Source organism: Apis florea, unplaced genomic scaffold, assembly GCF_048593485.1.
Source record: "Apis florea isolate Af1SG1 unplaced genomic scaffold, ASM4859348v1 contig_3798_pilon, whole genome shotgun sequence".
Lineage (NCBI taxonomy): Eukaryota > Metazoa > Arthropoda > Insecta > Hymenoptera > Apidae > Apis > Apis florea.
The window spans coordinates 1712027-1733248 of NW_028256860.1; the positions used below are offsets into that span (position 1 = coordinate 1712027).

A 21222-nucleotide genomic window follows, 5' to 3' on the forward strand; every position below is an offset into this window, starting at 1 on the left:
AGAATATTGCCGAATATTGCAGAAATGTTGCAAAAGTATCGTAACGTGTACATGTAACATAGACTATAGTGCGATGTTTGTAATGACACGTAGTAGCATATGACTATGTCATATTAATTTTACTTCCTTTTGTTTTCGTTATTTACACACATCGTGCATCGTGGCAAAAAAATATGTATTTTTTTTTTCTTTGTAAAATTAATTTTTTTTTTTTTTTTGTACATTTTTATTTCCCAAATTAAATCATATTTGCGTTGCGTTGCGTCACTTACATTTCTTTTGTCTGTGAACCAGCATTTCGATCTCGTTCATTTGAATTACAATCGTTCCGGTACGGTTACACGCCGCACGTGAATAATTCCGGCAATAAATATTTAGAACGCTTGCATTATCATAAAATCGATAATTAATGTTGCAGCGCATCATACGCATGATCTGTCATTAATTAGCTCAATGTTCATACGTTGTTGTCATCACGATCATAAATACAGGACGCATCGGTCAAGATACGTTTAACAAAAATTACAGATGTTTTAAACCTTATGGGAATTGTGTAGCAACGATTAATGAAAGAAAAAAATATGAAGTCCCCCTTCTACGATCTCCAGATAGCACTCCAGATAGATATCTTTCAAACGTTTTATGATACAAAATATCTTTTCAATTTTTAATAATCATTGAAATGAAGAAAATAATCGTCTCTTAATATATTTTTAAGTCGAAATTCATATCGTGAAACCTTGAGTTATATCATCGCAATAGCGACAAATAAAAATTGCTGAATATTATAACCATCATCTTATGTAACATTTGTAAGTTTTAAAATTTTTCAATATTTTATAAACTCAATTTCATCGATTATATATATTTCATTTTCAAATACTGTTACTTTAAAATAACAATATATTTATCAAAAATGAGTTAGCATTATCGATGCTTAATATTTGATCTAAAGACACGTAAAAATATTTAGATTGATCGAACAATCGATATCAAAAAAAAAAAAAAAAAAAAGAAAAATTAAGAAAAAATCTTGTACTATCTGGGATCTGTTATCAACACCGCCCACAATATAAATCGCAATAGTTTTTTCCTTAATTCGCATAGTCTGTATGCTACGTACCAAAGCATCGTGTGATTCATCTTCTTAATATTGTATATGAGATCCGAAATATCATATCATCAAAGAAACAAGATCTCGAGTGAAAGATCATCAGATCATTGGTTTAACGCGATCGTTCGATTTACATTGCAGAGTTTTCAACAAAGTGAAAAGCAGAAGCGCACACATGAAATCCCACAGGCCGGTACCCTCGCCCGATTCAACGGGGCAGGAATCTAAGAGGCCTGTCCAACAGCAATCCAAGACGCAACAGTCCCAACAATCCATCCAGCAACAGCGTCAGCAACCGCAACAACAACAGCAACAACAAGCGAGCAGCGTTTCGTCACAGGCCCAAGATTTCAATCAGCAGCAACTGCCTCCCAGCAATGGCGACACCGGCGCTCAGAACCCAGCGCATTTATGGCACAATCCGACACGGTTCAGGCCGCCATAGGACGATGCCCAGCCGGTTCAACTAAAGTTACCTTAACGAAGGCTGTAACGGTACGGTAGGAAAGTATTTTACGGTCGCGCGATAACTACGTAAATAGACAGGCACTACTACTAAAAATATAGAATAGAAAAGGGGAAATGAATGAGAAACGAATAAACTCACGGATCGTCGAAAAGGATCGCCGATGGAGGAAAAATCAGTTAACAGAATCGAGAATTGTCGTCCATCGTTAGAGCCGAGCTAGATCAAGCTGATGTCCTCCTGCGCAGGCGAAACAATTTTAGACGAGGTAGAAACGGACAAGGTAGAAACGGACACTTCCACGATAGATAATAATAGTAGCTCCGAGGAAAGATGAAAGACGAAGAGGAGAAGGGAAGGGAAGAGTAACAGGAGGAAAAAAAAAAAAAAACGAGAATACCTCTTATACACGCACCATGGACCTGAGCGAAGCGAAATCCCGCGTGTTCTCTGCCAGGCCAGCCATACACCATAAATTAAATACCTATGCGATCATACGTGTAGAAACGCGTGCGTCGAGAGATGAAGCCCGCCGAGGTACCTCTATCGTCGTTGATTAAAAGCGAGGCAAGCACAGAATCGGCTCTAGCTTCTTCTTTTTCTTACTTTTCTTTTTCTCTCTCTCTCGAAGAAACGTAAACACACGGGATCGAGGCGAAACGGGGATAGAGGTTCCTCGAGGGCGTTGCACTTCGCAGCCGTAGTCGAAGCTCTGTTCAACGAGGAGACAGGGTAACGGAAGTCCTTCTAATTCGCGTTGAAAAACGTGTGAATGGACGTCGCGACGGCCACCGATCGAAATCGATCGATTGGATTGTCGTTGGGATAATAATCGAACGTGCAAGTTTTTCGTCTATTTCTTTTTTTTTTTTTTTTTTTTTCAATTTCACTTTCGATCGACGAGAGGATATCGTGATAATTCGATGAAATACCCAAATATTCTTGCGCGAACGTCAATATACATCGGATGATGTTTGTTTTTCAAGTCTTTTTCTTTTTTTTTTTTTTTTTTCGACTAGTAAGTAATTAACTGGGGCTAAAAGTTCATTGGACAAGTTGAATGGGGGAATTGGTCACGATTATTCGTGGTTTTCGATGTGTACCTATTATGACTATATATATATATATATATATATATATATATATATATATATATATATATATATATATATGCACGTGAAATGTTTCCTGGATTGTGCCACAAGACATTACAACTGTTACCTGTTGCCCTCACTTTTTTTTTTAGATTAAATCTTTTAGATTATTCCTTTTCCTTTATTCTTCTCTGTTCATTATGCGCGGGAATCGGTTCACGAATCCGTGAAAACTTAAATCTTGAGATTAAGATTTAACTGTAGATGGTGAAAATATTTCTACTCGAATATTTTTCAACGATGGAAAGAAAAAAAAGTAATCAAAATTTGTCTTAAAAGATGAGAATTAAAAAAAAAAAGAATTTCTTTAATTTAAGAAAAAGATGATGATCCGTGAACCGGAATCCGTCGTTCTAAAATTAATTACGACTTGTTGCACGTTCGCTCTAGTTCTACTTAGTTTAAAATTAAATTAGCGTATTTAAATGTCGATAAGTAAGCGATCAATTGTCAAGAGGAAAAAAAAACGTTCGTAGATTTGTTGAAGCTCCCCAAGATTTTTTGTTACCTCTGTTACTTAAATATATATATATATATATATATATTAACTATATTTGTGTCGGAATAAATTTTAATATATTATATATATATATATATACATATTATACATATGTATAAACAGATCGATGTAATTTGAAAACGATTCGTAGCCTAGGCAAAATATAGTTCTATCATAGAAGAAAGAGAGAATGAAACTGAGAGAGAGAGAGAGAGAGAGAGACACGTTGTTCAAGTTTCACTTCGGCCCGCGATCAATCGTGCGATCGCGATCGAACTGTAACATAATTGATTGTATACATACAGCCATGAATACATATATAATATCGCGCACCGAACGCAGACAGACGTGGTAGAATGCGTTTATTTATTAAAATGAATGGAGATTGGAGAAATGGAAGGAGTGAAAGAAGGGAAGTTGAAGAGGATTATTATTAATCGACTAACAATGATGAACGTTATATCATCAATCTCTATGTGTACATAATCCGTGTACATGCCTGTACATAATTCTAAACAGTCAGTGTCTGTATGTACAATTCGAATGAATTTTAAACGCAAAAATAAAAAATATAACGTAGGCTAGGTTTTAGGTTGTTTTAGGAGGGATATATATTATAAATAAAAGTATATATACTTGGCTTGATTTTCTACCTTACTAGGGACTACGGGGCGAGACTCTTGGTCGACAACTTTTTTTCGTGTCGTCTGGATTATCGTAAATCTTTATCATTTCATCTTGAATAAAAGTAACGATGTTCCTGTATGTAAGGTGCCTTAAATGATCTGTTTCTGTTTGACATTATAAATTATCACGTACGGTGTTGAAAGATGAAAAAACACGACAGGTTGTCTCTCTTTCTTAAATTTTGAATAATTATTTTAACGATTATTTTATTCGTTTCGATTAACGTTACGTACGTACGTACGTTATTATCAATAAAATTCGCAATGTTGTATTTATGCTTTTTTTAATTATGTTGCATTACGTTGTTTTCAGTATACATATATGTATATATATATATATAAATATATATATGTATAGGAACATCGTTTGTTTTCGCGATTGAAATAATAAAAGAAACAAGGAACAAAAGATACACGTGGCGTTGACACGAGCCTCGTACGATGTTTCACGATTCGTGTGAACGCGGAAACGTGTACAATACGCAATACGTACTGGTACGACACACTCAGTAGATTGTTATTCAAGAGTTTATCCGCCGATCGTAGCTGCTCTAACTCTACCTTAAAGATATTGTTATTGTTAACACTCTTCTTCTTATTAACTTTTACCATTAAAAGGAATTAAAGGGAAAAAAAAAAATCATGATATACATTTTAACTTTTTAAACTTTTCACGTGTAAAAAGGGGAGATATGCGAGAGAGAAAGATGAGATGCAAGTGACTGAGGATACTTTTAAAAGAATCTGCCAAGTTTTGGAAGGAAACGAAATGGGGAGAGGAGAAATACGAAAATGAAAGAAAATGAGGATCCGTGTAAACGATGGCTTTGAATTTTATTTTTCTTTCCTTTTTTTTTTTTAATTCGAAGAATGTTGCAACGTTACGATTAGAAATGGCGTGCGTAACGGATAGCGAGGAAGAAACGAATGCGAAAGATCTAGACGAAAACACTTCCGTTTAAACGTTCGACATTCGAGAGGAATTCGAGTTGAATTTTAAAAGCTTACGTTTGAGAGAATCGTCTGTCTTTTATGCGTGTGTGTCTTGCGTTTCCTCCATGTTTTCCATCCTTTCCAACCCCTTTCAACCCTCTGATTCACTGGCAAAAATGAAAAAAAAAAAAAAAAAAAAAGAGAGAGAAAAGAAACGTGTAACGCGTTGTTCAAACGATAAACGTTCCGGCCACGCACCATTCGTTCATTTACAGACAAGAATTGCGTATCGATAGAAGAAAGACGTATTACCAGGGGCACCATTCCATCTGAAAAAAAGAAAAAAAGAAAAAAAAAAGGAAAAAGAACCATCTCTCCGAGTGAGAAAATCGCGCAAATAAAGTAAAATCGATCCTTATTTTCAGCAAGTACCTATAAAAAAAAAAAAAAAAAAAAAACGTTCCATGAACACGCAACGAACGAACGAACGTTTCGTTTAAAGAGAGATATTTTTATCACGTTGATCGAATACTTGATAGACAATGGTGGGGGAAGCGAAATAGTATTTTGTCGTTTAAAATTTTTGCGTGTATTTATTTTTTAATCGCTATTAACCAGATATAATTACGGCCCATGGATATACTTCTTTTACGAACACATGATGAAGAACACATGATTTTTATGATAACCCTCTGAGTGAACGGCCTCCAGTAAAGTGGATAAGAAAAAGTGGATAAATCGTGTAGCGATAAATCGAGATCGTAGATCCTAGACGAATCTATAATTGTAACTGTAACTAACTAAGATCCTAGGCGATTGATCGAGTCTTAAAAATAAGTTCAGTTTAAGGTGTAAAACTGTTATATGAATTCCGAAACTGTCAGGTTCGGGGAATAAGGTTCGAATGCAACAAAATTAGCAGACATATCATTTAAGACAATACACTTGTTACAGAAACTACGTTTCTACTAATGTAATTCTTATTATATGTATGTAATCTAACTCTTAATCGGACTTAGAGAGATTCGAGGTAAAACGTGACGTAGTTAGTGATAAAAGAGAGAGAGAAAAAAAAGAGATGGAAGGATGGAATGGGCGAGGAAAGTGTTCGAGCTATTCCAATAGAACTGAAAACTGAAATCCAGAGAGTCAATTGTTGACTAGTGTGTTAATCGTTGAAATAATCGGATAATTCGAATATTTCAATCGTTTCTATTGAACCAAGCATGTAACATTTTATATAATTTCGTCAAATTGTGTTACGAATTTATACGAAAGGACAAAATGACGATGTACTTAATGGTTATACGTTATCCTTTAATTAACCTTCTTAAACTAATTATCTACTAGGTAAAATTATGTACTTAAGAAATTATTCTTCTCGCGTTCTTTCTCACGTAACGCAAAAAAAAAAAAAAAAAAAAAAAGAAAAAAAAAGAAAAAAATGTTCTGACACTCTGGATTTATTTAAGCGGCGTAAAAGCGAAAGGCAATTCTGGAGGCTGATTACTCAGAAATCGAGGAAAGGTACGAATAAAACGAAGCAATGAAACAGTAACGAAGATATGCATGAATTGTACAAACGAGTCCCTCCACGTCACAGAAAAAAAAGAATGATATATATATATATCTATATGAAGAATATATATATAACAAAAAAAAAAAAATGATAAATATGTGATGTATTTAAATGGTATGTGGTATATGGTATTACATATTTGTACATAGGCGGACCCGTGCCATCAACTAGTGAGTTGTACCGATATTGTACTGCCATTAGTCGAGTTAGTGGGTAACATCGAGTGAATGAATTATAGATTAACGATGAAACGGATTTTCGTTTCATTTTCTTCTTTTTTTTTTTTTTTTTTTTTTTTCGTTTTCAGCGCTAAAAGTGTATAGGTGATGAACGAAATGAATATAATGGATTTAAATTCGAAGATTTTTAATTTTAATTTCTGTTTATGTTTGTTAACTAGACCGTGAGTGAAATTAATTTTTAGCGGAAATGTAGTTTAAACGTAATAGAAGACAAAATTGTTATGCGTTTTTTATTTATGTAATGTTATATTATTAGATGTTATCGATAATTATTTAAGCTCGTTCCAAAAAAAAAAAAAAAGAAAAGTGTAGTTTTAATTTCTTTTTTTTTTTTTTTTTTTTTTTCACAACACGCTGATTAACTTTGAAGCCTCGGCAAGCTGTCGTGAAGTACAAGATTATTTAATAATATATGTATGTTGTACTAGTTAATTTAATGTGTTAAGCAAACTTTAATTCTGTCGTTACCATTGTTTATTGTGAATCCGAGTTAAGTTTCAATTAGTTAAATTTTATTGATATTTATTTTACACGCCATAACTCGTATGTTTGCAAAATGAAAATAAAAAATTGTCTTATATAATATAATTGAAGCAATGGCGAGATTACGTTGCGAAAATATATTGGTACAACTCGGCGAAGAAAGTGTAGCGTGGTTATACACCTGAGGAATGTGCTCAAAATACTGTATTAAAGAGAAAAAAAAAAAAATCTACTAAATGATCATCAACGTTTATGCAAGAAAAAAAAAAAACTACTCTTAAACAAGTGAAAAGTTATTTATTCGATTATATTGATATCGTAATCTATTGTCCTCTAACCTATTACCTACTTTAATGTCTATCTCTATACGCCAGCATGGTTCTTTATACTCTTCTATTTGATGTTAATACACTATTCTCTATTATAACTTTTACTACGACGGAGAAACAAAACGAAATGTATTGTTAATAGTGTTTTTAAATGTATTCGAAGCATGGTCAGCTGTAGAGGAGCCACGGACGTAACGTAATGTCGCGTTTCACATGAGAACTGGTCGGTGGATTCGAATTCGAATTCGAAGAAAAAAGAAATAAAACGCGAAGCATTAGAAATCTCTTGATCTCTTTTGCACAAAAATTTATCGTCTCTCTTTCTGCCTTTTTCTCCTGACAATTTTTAAGCTTAGATTTCTTTAAGTAACGCGTCAAACTTGTTAACCAACCTATTCGATTTTCGTTCGTTCGACGCGAGTATCTCTTCTCGTGTTCAAACATCCCCCCCCCCCCCCCTGTTCTGAACAATTCTTGTCCACAATCTATTTTGCCGTCGTAAGAAAAAAGAGAAAGAAAATCGGTTGGACGAACGTCAGGGCAGCAACGTATTCCAGAGTGTTCATGTGGCGCGGACATTTTCTATCGCACGGTTATTATCGCAATAATTACGATAGAGTGAAAGAAGAAAATGTGTGCTCGGTAGCAATATCGGTGTGGACGTGTGTCCGCACTGTCGTTGTTTTTTCCACTTCTCTGCTCAACTAGTTCTTACCTGTAAGGAGTAGTAATGTATACATTAAATATCTTCGTCACGGTTAGTCTTTTAAACAAACAAAACAGTAAAAGAAAGAAAAAGAAAACACCGTTCTCTCTCCGACTCTTGTATTGTCTTTTGCTCAAAACTCGCGGAAAATATAAAGAAGAAGTTGAAGAAGTTGCCGGTTTTCTTCCGGTTGAATGAGGCGCGGTCGAACCTCTCGTGATTCTACGAAAATTTAAGGGAAAAAAAAAAAAAAAAAAAAAAAGAAAAAAAAAATACGAAAATACAAAAAATTTGCAATGATATCGCTCAAAAGTTGGTGCCATAAGCAATATGGACAATATATTATTAATTGTGTTAGATGACGTGTGCGCTAACTACAGCTGGCCGAATAAGAGATTCCATTTTAAGGGATCTGGGGAGGGAACGTCACGTGATCATCTCTCATCCGAGCAATGTTATTATTCGTTTTACCCAACGTTTCAATAAATGTATACTTCTTTCATCTCTCTCCATCGAATTTCTGATTAGCGAGTATAAATATACTTTAGCTGTATTCCGTAGCCTACTTTTCTCTTCGTTGAATATTCTTTCTCGACTACGAAAAGAAAAGGAGAAAAAAAAAAAATTCTATGCGAATCTCGTGCTCGTGAGAAAAAATCACGTGGCGGGACTTTCTCACACACTTACACACACAGTTCAGTCAATTTGAAGCGCGATGTGGTACCGAGTCGTCGTCAACGAAAACGATCGAAACTCGATCGAAAAGGCCTATTAAAACCGATTTTCTCCCCGATTCGCGGAGCAGGAGAGAAGAACGAAAGACCCCGCTAACAGGAGGCCTCGAAAAACCCCCCGACTCCACCACATTGATCTTCGGCCAAGTTAAGATGGCACAAACGTCGTGGCTGATCCTGTAAAATCGGACGCGCTCATCCACGATTCTCGTCGATGCTTTCCACCAGTGAGAACACGTCGGAGCGTCGATTTTGTCCAATTACGAAACGGCCTCGTGAAAATTTCGATATCACTGTGTTATAGTATAATCCCTTTCTAATCTGTCGATAGCCACGATGTAACCAACCTTGCTTGCTTTTCGTCATTTTTAACGAAGTTTTAACGAAGTCCTTGATCGAGGTGCTAACGATATCCCCGCGTGAATGATGTGAATATGATTATATATATATATATAAAGAAAAAGAGAAGAAACTGATGGAGGGCAGATTCGACGAGAATTCTCACTGGCGCGCGTTTTAGCGATTTTTAAATGTCGGTCGACAAGAAATCAAAGGGCTCGGGATCCGGCGAAAGCGTGGACGCGAACGAGGATAAGGAAAGACATCGGTTCGACGAACGAAGAGAAGGAAATGAAGTGAAAACGATACGTTAAAGCTTAGCCGGAGCGACGAGTTTCTGTGCATCAGTATTACGTTCGAAGAGCGATACTAATATACATTGGTCTAGCGATTATACATTATATTGCGTACATACAATTTTATTTAATATACACATATAAAATATATATATATATATAAATACATATTGAATATGAAAGGGCGATATTATTATTATTATTATTATTATCATCATTATTATCATTATTATTATTATCAATTATTAATTATTATTAATTAATTATACGATAGAATATATGTGGGAATATATATGTATATATGTATACAAATATTTATACATATATATAAATATAAATATATATATATATATGTATATATGTATGTCACATATACTATGGACGGTAATTATGTGCAGGGAGTAGGCGCGCTTCGCGATAGGTTTAAATCTCGATGTTGTTCGTTCGAATGAAGTAAAATGACGAAAGAAGAAGAAGAAGAAGAAGAAGAAAAGATAGAAGCTTGGAAAACGCGAGCGATGGTGCGATAATAAGTAATAATCATAGGGGGTGATATTTTGGGGGGAGGGCGATCGAATTACTTCGTTATTCAGTTTTTCCATCAACGTGAAGCTCCCGGCGGTGTCGTCGAACGTACACGAAACGATTTTCAGGTTGTGAGTCGACCTTCTCGTGCCGATCGATTTCTTCACGAATCATCGATGAATTCTCTCGTCAATTCGATTGTTTCCGAAAACCGAATCGATCCACATAGGTGGAAAAATTAGTTGGAAAACGATCCACGAGACAAGTCGACAAGTATATTTTCGCGGAATGGAAAGTTTCGGACATTCGTACAATGGCCGTACAAAGCGAAAATCCTGGCTCACGAGTGCACGAGAATGTTAAAAAAAAAAAAAAAGTGTAGAAAGATGAATAAAAATAAAATAATGTCGCGGGATATAGGGAGAAGCGTGAAAGAGAGGGGAGAAAGAAAGATGTTTTAATACTCACAAATGTAATGTATAATCTATATATATATATATAACCATCGTTTATAAATGGATCTAATATAAATATTGATGAACATATGGATATATAAAATGTGTATGCATATATATACATTATTATTGTGTTATACATGATTAATGTATATACATATATACATTTAGAAGCGATAAATATTATATAAATATATATATATAGACTATTTTCTTCTATTGGTATTGTGAGTGATTGTTGCGTGTTGTTTCCATCATATGTGATCGCAAGCCATCCTGCAATCAATGACGAGACACGGGACGTACGATTTTAATCGATATTGCAAACATTGTTGCTGAATTAATAGATAAATTGATGTGGTGTAGTGTTAAATATTTTTTTCAAAGAAAACAATGTAAGAGTGGCTCGTCATTCGTGCATCTATTTGGAAACTTTAATATGGGAAAAATGAAACGTAAGGTAATAGAATCTCTTGTGCAATGTAAATCGTATTGAATCAATACGATTCTTACCTTAGGAAAACTTTACTTAATAATTAATATTTATTGAGAACAAATATAGTATCAATTTTACTCGCTTTTATATTTTCGTTCATTCGTTTATTTAAATTTCGTAATAATATTAATTTTAATTCAAAATGTCTTCTAAATAATAATTAGTGGTAGTAAATGCAATCGTCGTCTCGTATCTTCCGTCTCGAAGTATGCAGAGCGTCTTGCGCAAGCTATCCCAACACCGAGCTATACCAAAAACAAGCGAATAAGAAAAAGATTAAAAAAAAAAAAAGTAAAAAAAAAAGAATAAAAAATATGTATGATGTGTAAGCCAAGTGCCTTGTGTTCTGGTAACTAATCGTTGACTTTTAACTACGATATTAGAGGAAATGAGAAAACGAGAGAACAGGCGAAAGAAAGAGATATGAAGAAGAAATAAGCGAAAAGAAGAGAAGAGAACGAAATCGAAGGTTCTTGATGTGAGAAAAATTGTGCGTGAACTTCCTTTTATTTTTCGAACGATCGCTAGAATTTTTATATATCCGCTTCTAAAATAACTTTAATCGTGATATTATGCTATGTTTTTCGAATTATTCTTTTTTCTTTTTTTTTATTTAAACAAAATTCTTTGAATTTGAGTGTAAAGAGTATGAAAAGAAATTTTTTTTTTAGAAAACAAATGCGATAATTTCAATTTTTGAAACGGATATGTGTTAATATGAGAATAAATTCAAAGAAATACAAGTCATGTATAATTTAATAAAAATATAACTAGTGTCATTAATGATATTTATGACATTTTATGTCTCAATAAGTTTTAATAATATCAAGAAACATTATCATAACACAACAAATTTTATAATTGTCTTTGCAGCAATCTTTGCAACAATCTTTATACATATAAAAATTCGAAAATCATAGCAGAGTTAATTCTATTGCAGATTTAACGACTTAAAAAAAAGATGATGTCCCTATATTCGTTTTTTGAAATACAAATCGATATTTTTTAAAGATACAGCATAAAAGAAATTCTATAATATTTAAAAAATGGAAGATAAGATGTGCCAAAGTACGATGATGTTATCATCGTGAATTAAAACTTACTTTTTCTTTACTCTTTTTCTCACCATATAATGAAAAACAAAACCTTCATTTTGATTATCCATTTTCTCTCTACTTTCACTGCCTAAAATTCTTCATTTCAATTCATACGATATATAAAGAACAAAGAGTCGTTAATTCTACAATTACATATTCTATAAAAATAATCCTATAATTAATGCTTAATTTCTCTTCAGAACAAAAAATCAAAATTTTCTTTACATTGTATCGCATTACATACGCACAAAAAATATTTGAATACGATTTTGAATTAAAAAGTGGAAATAATTTTTATACAACTCTTCAAAAAAAAAAATATATATATATATTAAATTTAGATTCCAACAGCTCGAATATCATTACGAAAGAAAATTTTTTTTCAAAGCGATGAATTTTCATTCCCGTATTAATTTCCATTCCATATTAGCTCGTAATATACACACACACATACCGTGATCGTTCTCACGAAAGTTGGCCAGAAGCGAGGCGAGCGTCCGGTATCGTATCGCGTGCAAAACTGATTTCACGAATGAAAACGAGGGGAATAGGATTCGAAAACTCGATGGCGCAAATATAATCGTCGAGACCGTTGTTAGGTGACTCTAGAATCACTCCTGCCTCGGTGCACTCTGGGCCCGCCCCCTGTTAGTGTTAAAAAAGAAAAAAGAAAGAAAGAAGGAAGGATCTAAATGAAGGAATAGCAAAAGAAAAGGGAGGGGATTTTTCATTTGTAGCGGGAATCGTTTGGTGTTGCGATAGACGACGTAAAGTGTTAGATCCGAATGGAGATTCAAGTGTTGTATCTTCGCGTGTGTATGTACATGTATGTATATTTGTGTGTATATTCTGTGTACGAGATGCATATGCATAAGAAAAAAGGAGATTAAAAGAAAATGGAAGGAGGAATGAAATGCGCGTATGTTTCTTTCCGGCGGTTCTACCACTTTAATAAAATCTTTTTAAAACTTACTGACGAAGGAGGAACGAAACACATTAGCTATGTCTAAAAGGAATTGATGTACATAGTAGATCTCGATAGATAGCAAAAGTGTCGTGGCCGAGGGAGTTCTGCATTCATGACGCGCTTAAACGTGGGATCGTGTGCGTAGCCGATAAATAAAAATACGTTCTTCGATACCATTTGAAAGGTATTGGTTAACGTTAAAAAATTGATTAACACGAATTCGAGAAAAATTCGAGAAAACGGCGGAGCAACGATCGACCGCCTCATGGATGCACTGAATCGGATGAGAAACCCCCTTAAGCAGACAATCCTGTATTAGTTAGTCCTTAAATACACGCGTGTCGTGTTTCCTGTGTATGAATGAAAATTATTAATAAGGAAATCGAAGTAATTGCGCCTCTTCGTCACCCTTCTCGTAGCCCTGCTCTACGTCTCTTCCTTATGTTTTTCTCTTTATCTTTATCTTTAGATACGAATGTACCTAACCTCTAACGTAAAAGCGGATACGAGTGCACGGTGCTTCTTACTCTACTTGGACGGACGAGATGTAATCATAGATGTTTTTTAACTGCGGAGAGGGATCGATTAAAAAAAAATTTTTAAACAATAAGATATATATTTACTTCGAAGAAGCAAATTCCGATCAAAGTGCCAATAAAGAGATTTTTTCAACGTGCATCTTAAATATATATTTATACAATATATATGCATCTTCGTATCCGCTTAATTAGTATTACTACTAATGTCGTTCTTGCGAAGACTTTTCTTCTTCATCTTGAATCTCTTGTAGACACTGGCTTAATCGTAAGCTTTACAAAAACGGTTGTAATAGACTTAATCGCTAAGATTTTTCCTGAGAGAAACGAGCACAGAGTCACTAGTCGCAGTTTTCGCGATTCACGTGTTTTAGAGGAGTTACTTCGATTTACTCGAGAGAAATATGAAATATTTTGTACCGTTTACTTGTCTTTTTTTTTTTTTTTTCGAAAGAGAATAAATTTAAGATTGTAGTTTAATAATTATCGTCTTAAGCGAAATTAGAAGAAGAAGAAGAAGAAGAAGAAGAGAAGAATATTTAGAATTTAAAATATGTCGATCTTTAATAAGCCAAGTATTGTTTGAAAAAAAAAAGAAAAAAGAAATAGATCGACACACGGAAATTCTTGAAAACAAAATATGAAATAATGACTCAATACTGTTTTCTGTGTTCACGAAACAGAGTACTTATTGTGTGTCTTTAGCGATAATTTCTGTAACCGCGATTATGCTGATTTATGGAAGGCTTAAAGAACAATCATACACGTGAATTATGTAGCTAATCATTGATCAAAATTTATGCAGAATATATGCAATGCGTTGTAGTGTATAGTAATAGTCTACGCTCGTACCTTAATAATCTTTTTGCAAAATATCAAGAAAGCAACAGACAATGATTATAATCAAATTATAGTAATGTTTAACCCTTTCATTATACACGTATAATAAAACTTCAAAAAGCTATCGTTTAAAATGGCTTTTCTAAAATTATTTCTCACGGAGAAATCTGATTAAAAAATCTCATCGTACTCTATTTTATTAAATATTAATATTTCTATCTGTATCGATCAATAAAATTCGAATTTTGTCGAGTGATTACAATAATCATAATAACAATGAAAGGGTTAAAACCTAATCATCGATATTAATCAAAATATTAATTTCAACGATTATCAAAAATCGTACAAACCGTTATTATCGAAAATAATTCTTTTCTTTTTTTAGTGAAATATTAAAATGTTCAATCAATCAAAAAATCCAGCTACGCAATCATGAAAATAACTCGAGAAACATCGATCGATCACGCTGAAGATCGCGTAACTGTGACCAGATCGAGTATCGAAACGCTTAACAATAAATACCGTGCCAAAAATATCGTCGTTATAATCGAAGAATGCATCAGTCCAGCCGGTGTTACAAATCAAAAAAAATAAATAAATAAATAAATAAATAAAAATAAAAAAAAAGAGAGAAAAGAAAATGAAGCACTACTCCGATCAAATTAGCAAAAATTCTCGGATATGCCCTTCCGTGAATCTTCCGTTCTTCCCAATAATTTACTTAATCAAGGCTGAATCGACGATCCCTCGTTCCTCTTCCACCTCTACATACGCGTTGTAGTACAGTGTAGCGAGTAAATGGGGTGCATCGTAGCCCAAAAAAGCGGCGAACGTGTAGTATGCAATAATATTCTGTATAAAGAGTATGGATTTTATATGTATCGTGAGCAATGGTGTGTAAGAAGATGCACGAAACTATCCTTTCGATTCTCTTAAAGCTCCACCCCTATATAACGAATCGAGTGTTTCAATTTAAGAAATCGAAGCTGACGTAGAAACACGGATTGCCCTTGAGAGTCAGAGATCGATGGGGGGAGGGGGGAGGGGGGGGGGGGGGAATTTGATGACTAATCAAAATTGACAATCAAAACGAGAGATGATGATTCTTTGCAGAAGCAGAGGGAAAATTAAAGGGAGAATGGTGACCGAGGAAAGAAAAAATAATCGAAGGTGTTTTTTTTTCTTTTTTTTTTTTTTTTTAAGTACATCATGAACGTTGTTGATCATGAACGATTATTGGACTCTCGAGTGCGATTCTTCCACGAGGAAAGCGAGGATTGTGTCGAATCGAAGAGGGGGATCGAATTGTTCTTCGATCTTCGTTGCAGAGATCGATGCACCCTCGTTTATGCTTTGCTATGTGCTAGCTGTTTATGTGAGAAAGATATATTATACAATGTACACAATGTAACCGTGGCTGAAGCTCCAAATCAAAATGCACAGATCTAGATACGAGTGTCGATCGTCGATACGCGCAATTGCGTTCTCGACGGAGATGCTCGTTCGAGTAATTTCTTTTGTTTTTTTTTCATACTTTTAAGCGATGTTGTAAAGCGAAGGCGTTAATCAAGGATCAAAATTAAAACGAGGCGGGAAACACACGATTTTTTTCAATTCGTTGATTAATAAATGAGAGATTGGGATGAATTTGAAATATAATGGTAAGAGAATTTGCAATAATCGTCGAGAAAGTTTTCGCTTTGCAAACATTTATCGTTCCTGCTTGATGTAACAAAAAATCAAAAGCAAGTGATAATTAAAATGATCAAACGATAGGACTGGACATTCTTCTTCTTTAAGATAATTCTCGCGTTAATTTATAGTGAATTAATTTCTTATCGGTGTACTTTGACATTTAACATTAGTCATTTACGTTTACATAATGAAAGAATGTTGTAAAGATCGATCAGAGATATTTCGATCTTTCCGCAGAATGTCGGTTACGCAAAAAGAAATGGTTAATTGCAGCAACAATTATTATTAAAATCTAGTCCTATTTCTTTGTATCAAGAATTCTCTGGAATTTTTTTTTTTTTTTTCTTTTCCAAATTGAGCAAATCCTTCGAATGATTTTAAAACTTTTCGTCAAATATTTGATATTCGTATTTATAAAAAAAAAAAAAAAAATCACGAAACGTATTTATAAATATTTTGTAAAATAATCAATTGAGAATCATTGTTCTAAATTTACATCTACATTATTGAACATTACGAATTACAGGCTCAGAGCATCTAAATTCGAAACGAGCTTCGAGATCAATCCTCCATTTTATCCTTTTACAATAAATAAAATTTATACAAGAGGAAGAGAAAAGTATGAAATCGATGAAAAATATTCACTCGAAGGAGTAGAGTCGAAGCTTGTTAATCCTCTATATAATTCGACAGAAATCAAAGATCAAAAATGAAAGATCGAAAAGCGAGAGTGAGAGAATGTGTGTAAGAGAGAGAGAGAGAGAGAGAGAGAGAGAGAACGAATTAGACGTTTGACATATCAAAAAGACAGGATTCTTCTTCACAGAGAAACCACACAGCAATACCTTTCCGCTCAATATGGATAATAAGGAAAGAGAAAAATCTATAACGATGTTTTGAGAATGTTTTTTAATCGACGAATTTAAAGAATTCGATGCCATTTACGGAGACGGTGGGCGAATGTAGATATTTCGGCGAAATTTTAACAAAAAAAAGAAGAAAAAAAGAAGAAAAAGAGAGAGAGAGAAGGACCCTCGTCACGTACAATAGCGTGTAAAATTGCTTTCAAACCCTGAGGTTAACAATTAAAAAGAGCTGACATCGTACAACAAATCACTGAACTTTTTCTTATCGCGTGACGATTCTAAAGTTTTTAAACATGACATCATTCGAACCGCATTATTTGTATACCGCGAATTGATAAACATACGAATCTTGGAAAACGTTTTTTCATAATTATAGGAAATATTAAAAACGAACGAATCGAAGTGAAAAATTGCAACACGAGTCACGGGATAAAACGCAATTTTAACAATTTCATTAATCGTGACTCTTTTCCAAAAGAAAATATCGCCCTATCGTCCTTTTGTACTATTATAATTCGCGAAAGAATGAAATTCCGAGAATGCGCCAGCTAAGAATCGAATCGAAACGATTCATAGTTGAAACTTCGATGATGTGAATGGGGTAAAAGAGAAAAAGAAAAATCGGTATAAAAGGATTATCTAAGTATTGATACACGAATATGTTAGATATTATACGCGAGTAAATGTTTATATCCCGTTAATCAGAAGAGAATCATAGACAATGAAGAGAGAGAGAGAGAGAGAGAGAGAGAAGAAAAAGAGCAAAGCGTCCGGTGTTTGGAGAGGCAAAAATTTGTTTGTAAAATCTAAGAGAGGAAAAAAAGGAAGACTATCGTTAGACTATCGTGAAAAATCATGCGAAAAGATAAAGTATAATTAAAAAAAAAGTAAGAAAAATTCCATCTGTTCTTTCGTTTGCCGAAAGAGGTGTGACGAGAGAGAGAAAGAATAATAGTTAATAAAAGAGCGAGGATACGTACAACAGTACAAGATAGACAAAATAAAAAAGAGAAATGTTTGTAAGATATCGACTAAGTCCTGAGGAGTTTCACTTTAAAGTATATAGTAGTACGATGAAAAACAATGTAAATGTATGAAAGGTCTATTATCCCCTTCATCCTAGTCCGTTCCTAATCTTTCTGAAGAATATATTTCCTTCCTCCTTTTGCAGAATCCTTCCTCGGCATCCTTTTCCTCCCTCTCTACGACGAGTGTAAAAAAAAAAAAAATATCATGTAAAATTAATACACACACACACACACCGATTAATATAAATATGAATATAAATATAAATATAAATATTATAAATAAATGAATAAATATAAATATAAATAAATAAATGAATGAATAAATAAATAAATAAATATATATATATATATATAAATATATGTATGTATACATGTGTGTATGCGTGTATTTATATATGTATACATATCTGCACGTATGTATACACATATATATACATTCTAACAAATGATTGATTGTGAGTCATTTAAATAATTGTTATATGTATTTTCTATATATTATGACAACTAATACAATGATATATATTGAGATGACATTACGGTACTATTAACTAAGTGTAGTTAAAAAAAATTAGGCGGGCGGATGCTCGCGTTACAAGAAAGAGATAGGAAAAGGTTGGATTATTCTAGTCCAATATTTCTATAAATCTCACTAAATGAAAACAAAAAAGAAAGAAAGAAAGAGAAAAAAAAAAAAAATAAAAAATGGCGGAGAAGGCGGGCCAGCGCGCAAGTGACGCGAAATATTTAAAAAACAGACAAAAACTAGAAAAAAAAGAAAACGATAGGAACGAAACACTCGAAACGGTTCCTTTTCACCACGATCGGTGAAAGAAGTGTATCTTTTCATCTTGAAAATCATTTATGCATGAACTATAGAGATAACGAAAGAAAACGCGATAATAAAAAAAAAAGACACATGTCGTGGTGACATTTCGAGTGTGTTCGTTGCATATTGAAAAAAAAAAAAAAAAGAAAAAAAGTAACATAACTGAGTGAAGAAATCAATGTGGAATTTGCAACAAAAAAAAAAAAAAATGTATTTTCTCACTCCCACTGCGAGGTGTATGTTCATCGCTACATCTTATTTGGAACGAAAACCTAAATATTATATTATTATATAAAATCACTATATAATTGTAACGAAAATTGTTTTTCAAACGATGTGGTATTTTTATTGTAGATATTATTATATAACAAATAAAATCATGATTCATTATATCTTTTGTATGTTTACTTAACTTATTCGCATCTACATCGAGGAATCGCTTGATAACGTGTAATCGTATTATTTAATCTTACATCGATTTTAAACTGCTATTTATTTAATTAGATGATTGTTAATCATAGATTTTAAATTATTGTTTTTCAAAATGAAAGGAAATCTAATTTAAAAAAGTATATAATTTTATTTAAAATTTCAATTAACAATCCTCAATTTATATTAATAATAAATAAACAAATAAAAACAAATAATATTTTATACATATATTTATCCTAGAGAGATATTTTACAACATATATTTTATAACTTATTAGATAATATTTTTAATCAAACTATCACAAATAAATTCATATAAGATATAATAAGTAAATATTAATATCATAATATTAATATTAAAAAGACATAGATTATTCATAATTCTTAAATAATCATACATGAGAATTAATAAATAAAACCACACAGTCAAAAATATTTGTACTACAAATTTTTCTTACGAATACAATATTAATCAACAATCTACAAAGTTAGGTTTATCACACTGATCGGTAATCGTGTTAAATATCAAATCATTTTGACAGTAAAAACCTTTTGGAACTGCGTTCACATATTGACAATGGTAAAATTTCTTGCAATTGAAAGGATCCCTGAAATATCCTTCTTTCATACATATAGGGATAAGTGGAACAGTAGGTATCGTTGGAAAAGAATGAAAGGCAGGATCTTGAGGAGGTAACTGCTTTAAGGTATTGTCGTCAATGTCGTGCACTTCGGTATAATTCGTTTTTAGCTTGAACGACGAGGACAGTGTGCAGAGAGTAAAAATAACTACCAAGTAGATACCACAGAAACGCATCTGCAAAAAAAAAATATAGATTGTAAATTAGTAATTTTAATAGTAATTTTAATACTTTTTACATTAAAATGTTATTTAACATTGCATTGATTTAAAAAAAATCAATCATAAAAGATTTATTGAATAATGTCATTGTAAAAATTATTTGAACAATTTTAAAAATATCTGAAATACAATATATAGTAACTATTGTATTATTTTACTTACAAAATTATAAATAAGAAAATTACATTTATTTAGTTTCAATATAAATAAAAATTTAACTGTAATTAAATATAATTAAAAGTATAAAATATATATATAATTCTATATATATATATATAAGTATAAATATATATATAATATACTAACTTTGAAAAATGATAAATTTTTTTTAAAATCTTAACAATTTCCAAAAATTCGTTCGCGTTGATCGATTAACAACGCGTGATGCTATCAGTCGCGTTTTCTTGACTAACGTTTAGAATCTAGAGGATGTTTGATATCATACTTATATACTTACATGACTTATATATACATATATGCGTAAACATCTATCATATTCATAGATACAATACGTAGAAATAATGTAATACGAAGAAACATTGTTAATGTTATGAATAGTAAATTTTTTTCATAAACTGTTTATACTATTTCTTGGCATCGAGAGATAGTTTCGGACAATTTAATTATGACCGTGACCATTTTTATGATTGTAGGGCAAGGCAATGTTTCAATAACGAATAAGATGCATTTCACGTATTTGAAATATATTTAATGAGATTTTTAAAGATAATTTCGAATTATAAAATATATGAATGACTGATTTATTAAATCAAAGAAATTAAATATTATATGCTTTTTTTTTAAATTTAATTTGAAATTTATGTAATAAGTTTGTGATATCATGTTACATATTCTAATAGCATCATATTCTAATAATATTGCATATCTATATACCAATTTATTGATATTTTTTTGAACATATGTATAGTATAGTATTTCTTTTATTTTCCTAAAATGATGAAATATTACGTAAAAATATGATATTTTAAATTTTTCTAAATATATTTGAAATGATAATATAATAAATTAGTCAAAACA

At 32.4% G+C, this 21222-nt stretch overlaps 1 protein-coding gene across 5 annotated transcripts in view; it reads left to right on the plus strand.

Moving 5' to 3' along the window:
* LOC100872588 (uncharacterized) overlaps nt 1-2844 on the plus strand; it is a 607316-nt gene extending 604472 nt beyond the window's left edge. For 4 of the 5 annotated variants that reach the window (XM_012484533.3, XM_086915859.1, XM_086915858.1 and 1 more), the window contains one exon: nt 1256-2844. In XM_012484533.3, coding sequence (XP_012339987.3) covers nt 1256-1559 — 304 coding nt within the window. In that variant the 3' untranslated portion in view covers nt 1560-2844. The remainder of the gene's footprint in view (nt 1-1255) is intronic. The other variant, XM_086915861.1, reaches the window with a different exon arrangement.
* The last annotated feature ends 18378 nt before the right edge of the window (nt 2845-21222 follow it).